General features: G+C 34.0%; 1 protein-coding gene across 1 annotated transcript; it reads left to right on the top strand.

The window, feature by feature from the left end:
- Positions 1-779: 779 nt before the first annotated feature.
- Positions 780-4,875, top strand: LOC131011319 (zinc transporter 1-like). Its single transcript, XM_057939103.1, has 3 exons — positions 780-1,591; positions 1,699-1,848; positions 4,433-4,875. Exons 1-3 carry the CDS (start codon positions 920-922, stop codon positions 4,727-4,729), a joined length of 1,119 nt encoding a protein of 372 aa, XP_057795086.1. The 5' UTR covers positions 780-919; the 3' UTR covers positions 4,730-4,875.
- Positions 4,876-5,325: the final 450 nt, after the last annotated feature.

Below are 5,325 nucleotides of genomic sequence, written 5' to 3'. Positions count from 1 at the left end.
TAGGGCTGGAATTGGAGGGAATACAATTCAAAATACATAACACAACTTAAAATAAAAGAACGAGTGAACTAATAAAATAATTATTTTTACCATAATAAAAAGTACTAAAATAAAATAGCAACTCATACAATTTTACCTTTATTATTATTATGGTTTACAACTACAAAGCTTCTTAATTATTCGTAAATTGGTCATATTTTAGCCATAATTCACAAACCACAAATCTTCTTAATCGTAAATTAGTCATATTTTACCTACTATTCACAATCATAAAGCTTTTTAGTTGTAAATTGACCTTATCGTCCTACCTATAATCATGACCAACATGCTTCTTACTGGTCAAATTTACCATATTTTGCGTATAATATAGAATCACTAAACTTCTTAGTCATGAATTAACCCAATTTTACCTATAATTTAGGATCATGAAGCCTTTTAGTTGTGAATATATTAATGACAAAACAATACTTTAGATAAAAATCAGCTATTTTTTCATCTTTTCTTTATAATATAAAAATTGCTACTATCATCCCATCAAAAGTGTGCATTTCTTTCTCTTTTAAAACGTTCCACAAAAGTGTGTATTTACTATTTTTGAACATTACACCACCACCAACTCTTTATTTCTTACACTTATATTATACTCTCTCTGTCTCATTACAAATGTCGCATTATTTTTTAGCACGAAGATTAAGAAATGTGTAAAAAGTAGATAAAGTAGTTGATGAAAATTATTATATATTGCCAAAAAAGGAATGAGACATTTGTAATGGGACATTTCATTATGAAAAGTGGAACATTTGTAATGAAACGAAGGGAGTAATAAATTGGACTCCTTTCTTCATTTCTAATATACTTATCTAATACACTTTTTATAGGACAGAGAGATTATTATATATATATATATATATAAGTTGCCATGCTCCTTTTCCTTATCAGACATGCATTTCTTTCCTGCATTTTGGAGGCATCCGCACCTAACGACCCAGCGCCCGTTGAAAAAAATGCAATCATATTTCTTTTGAAAACACCACCCCTTCCCTCGCGGAGCTTCTCCGCCATGGCCACTGCTCATAAAATAATGTTCCTCACAGTCATCGCGGTCTCAGCCATCGCAGTAGCGGCTGCAGAAGACTGCACGACCCACGCCGCCGACGCGGAGCAAGGCAACAAGAGCGAAGCCCTAAAGCTGAAACTGGTCGCGATTGCTTCGATCCTCACCGCCGGCGGCGTCGGCGTCAGCTTCCCGCTCCTCGGCCGGAAGCTGCCCGCCCTCCGCCCGGAGAACGACATATTCCTTATGGTCAAGGCCTTCGCCGGCGGCGTGGTGCTCGCGACGGGATTCGTCCACATTCTCCCCGACGCATTCCGCAGCCTCACATCCCCCTGCATCAGCCACACCCCCTGGGCCCAATTCCCCTTCTCGGGATTCATCGCCATGGCGGCCGCCATCGCCACGCTCATGGTCGACACCATCGCCACCGCCTTCTACAGAAACACGCACTCGAGCAAGGCCGCCGCCGACGAGGAGGCGGCCGGCGACGCCGACCGAAGGCCGTCGGATATTCTCCGACAGCGCATAATATCACAAGTACGTTCGTTCAACACGAGTTTAATCTTGATGTTCTTGGTTCCAGACTTGCCGTCTTTTTTTTTTTTTTTCTTGTACTCTTCCAGTTTTGAAGATCGATATGGCAGGTTTTGGAGGTGGGAATGGTGGTGCACTCGGTGGTCATCGGGATATCGGTGGGGGTGTCTCGGAGCCCCGGCAATATAAAGCCGCTGCTGATTGCGCTGTCGTTCCACCAGTTCTTCGAAGGGATGGGACTTGGAGGATGCATCTCACAGGTATATATGCATATATTTATACTTGTCCAAGAATTCAGGAATCATGGAATTTATAAAGATATGTTGTCATAATGTTGTTGGTGCGGTATATATGAAGTCATAATGAGTCGAACCAAAGTTATATTCTCGTCCCCACCATGCATATTTGAATCGATGTGCAGAAATTTTTGCTTCATTGAGGCCGTCGTCTGAGGTCCCCGAAAAGATTTAGGAACCGTATAATTTTGTCCATTATGTGTGTGAGTATAGAGAGTTTTATAGCTACCCTACAAATTACCTTAACGTATATGCTGAATTTATTATGAATGTGATGAATTCGAATTAACTGTATTAAGGTGTTGTGGGGCTCGAATGTACGTACCACCATAAAATTAAGAGGGTATTTTGCTTCAAAAATAAAATAAAATTAAGAGGGTATTTCGATTAATTATAATCACTTAAAAATGATGAATTTATAATTTATTGAATTTAAACATCGTCACATTTCCGTGATTCTTATTAATTTTATAAATTAAAAATATTTTTATTTAAATAAAACTCGCTATATATGCTATTTTTGTTCCACCTCACTTGGCCTAGCTAGTTCTTTTCGGCATAATTATTTAAGAGAGTAAAATTATAATATAAAAGTGTATAAAACTGCGTGGGTTCATATTTATTACTGTAAAAATTAATTATCCAATAAAAAATAGGTCAAATCGAATAAGTCAACTCAAAAGGAAAATAAGTCAAGTCGAGTGGAATGAAGATAGTACTTCGTCCGTCCCACTCTAATAAGCCCACTTTTTTTGGCACGAAAATTAAAAAAACTTACTTTTTAGTAGGAAAATGGTAGTAAAGTGATGTGATCCACACCAATTAAATACAATTTTTTTTACCCAAAAAGAAAAATGAGTTTATTGGTATGTGACGGTGGGAGTATTAAATACGAGAGAAGTCAATGCAATGATAAAGTGGGTCACAGCTGGTTCGAAGGCCTTCAAAAATCAAATCTCAATTTTCTTTTGCATGAGCAATTTGCTTGGACATGAGACGTTACGTAACTAAGCATTTATTTACTAAGTGAGCGCTTTACTTTAGTAATTTGAAAGAATAAATAAAAATAATTCAAGGTAGTTTATCATTTATTTTAATAGATTAATTAATTTTAAGCTTGTTTGATAAATTTATTTTTCAAATACTTGATCTTAAAATTTATCAATTTATTTTATATCATTTAAAATAAATGTATCAATGAATTTCAAGCTTGTTTGATCATTTTATTTTCCAAATACTTAATCTTAAAATTTATCAATTTATTTTATATCATTTAAAATAAATGTATCCTAAAGTGATGCTTACCAAGCGAGGATAAATATCACTTTAAACCCCAAATTATTTTCGCACTATCAATTATATCGTGAACTATTGAAAATGATTTTTTAAATCTTGAACTATCAATTTTGTATCAATTGTACCCTTTATCCATTTTTCATCCTTTGAATTTTTAATGAGTAATACATATAATCATGCCGTTATATATAATATAAGTCAAAAAAAGAATTATTCTGAATACATTGTGGCATTCGGTGAGCCACGTCAAATTTTCGAAGCTAAAAAAATGAACGAATGGTACAATTGATACAAAATTGATAGTTCAAAGTTTAAAAAATTATTTTCGATAGTTCAGGATATAATTGATAGTGCGAAAATAATTTGGGGTTTAAAGTGATAATTACCCTAAAAGCGAAACTGGTAAGGGATAAGGAGGGACTTAAACCAGATGGGATCCTCTGCCACAACTTATCGTGTGACATCGTGTTCCACTCTTAATTTTTCTATTTTATTAGTAATTTGTTATAAAAATAAAATATTTTATCATATAATAAACTCTAATTAATATTTATCACTAAAAATTAAAATTTAAACAAATTATACATCCTAACTTTGAATTAACTAACCCAAATAATAATTCAAATAAATATAAAAAAATAATTATAAATTCTAATTCGATGAGTGAACCCTGATTAATTATTTTAAGATTATATTAAAATATACTCTCGCCGTCCCAACTTTTAATATCCATATTTCCTTTTTTTGCATGTCCCATATTTTTGTATCCAATTCTATTTTTAGTAAAAATAGGTAGGACTCTTACTCCACTTTAATTATTTTAACACTCACATAAAATGTGAGACCCTTATCTCACTCATAATACGCCCAACCGTTTTATTAAAACTCGTGTCACTCTCAGTTGGATACTATTAGTTGGGACAGATAAAGTAATAAATTAAAATTGAATAAAAAATAATTTAAAAAAATAAAATAAAAATAAGAGTAAGACACAGTGACACATAGTAAATTGTGGGTTAGAGGATCCTATTCGGGCTTAAGCCGCCACTAATAATTTTATTTCAAAACTTTATACTTGTATAAATTTGAGCCCAAAGTTTGTTTAGGCCCATAATTTTGACTGTTTAGTAAATATAGGATAATTTTTTTCGAGCTTACAATTATATGACAAATTTTCATAAATTCAGCGTAAATAAATTGAGCCCGAAAAGACAATTAATTATGTGAGGGTGATGGTTGTTTGAATAAGCAGGCGAGATTCGAGTGGCTGAAAACTATGGTTATGACGGTGTTCTTCTCCGTGACGGCTCCATTGGGGATCGGGATTGGAATCGGAATTTGTAACGTTTACAAGAGGAGCGGAGCGACAGTGGAAGGGGTGTTCGACTCGGCATCGGCGGGGATATTGATATACATGGCGCTCGTCGATATATTAGCAGCCGATTTCATGAGCCCCAGGATGGAGAACAATGTGAAGCTTCAGTTGGGAGCGCATACTTCTCTTCTGCTGGGTGCAGGATCTATGTCCTTTCTAGCTAAGTGGGCATGAGCATCACTATTTCTTTAATCACCAACTTTTCGCCTACCAACCCTTGTAAAACCAGTTTCAACTTTTCTGTTAAATAAATAAATAGTTCACTTTGTGAAAACATCTTTCTATATTATACATAAAATTATACCGAGAATCTTTTGACATGAGTTTTAGTGAAAAATGTTGAGTGTATTGATAGTGAAGATTCTGGAGAAAGAACTTCATATTAAGGGTATTCTTAATTTCATTATGGATAAACAAATGTAAGTTATAAAGATAAAAATTATCCAATTATGTGTGAGATAGTGTTAAAAAGCATTAGAAAATTAATGCATATATTTGAGGCAAATACCAAAAAGGACATAAATGCATGATTTTAGGGGATAAAGGGAGTATGCTTTTGAAGAAATACTAATTACAACTTTTTTGGGAACTTTTAAATCTGAGTTAACGATGGTGGTTAAAGAAATATCGACATCATTATGAGTATTTGATATATTGATTTTGGGCTTTAGTTAATTAATGGGTTAATAGCCGGAAAATATACGTACTATCACCAAATTTTCAAATTGCACACGACCTTAAAAAATAGCTCCACAATACATCGCCTTTTG

The sequence above is a fragment of the Salvia miltiorrhiza genome, chromosome 2 (genome assembly GCF_028751815.1).
Source record: "Salvia miltiorrhiza cultivar Shanhuang (shh) chromosome 2, IMPLAD_Smil_shh, whole genome shotgun sequence".
Lineage (NCBI taxonomy): Eukaryota > Viridiplantae > Streptophyta > Magnoliopsida > Lamiales > Lamiaceae > Salvia > Salvia miltiorrhiza.
The sequence above is the reverse complement of the archived record's forward strand: the minus strand, read 5'-3'. Positions and strand labels throughout refer to the sequence as shown.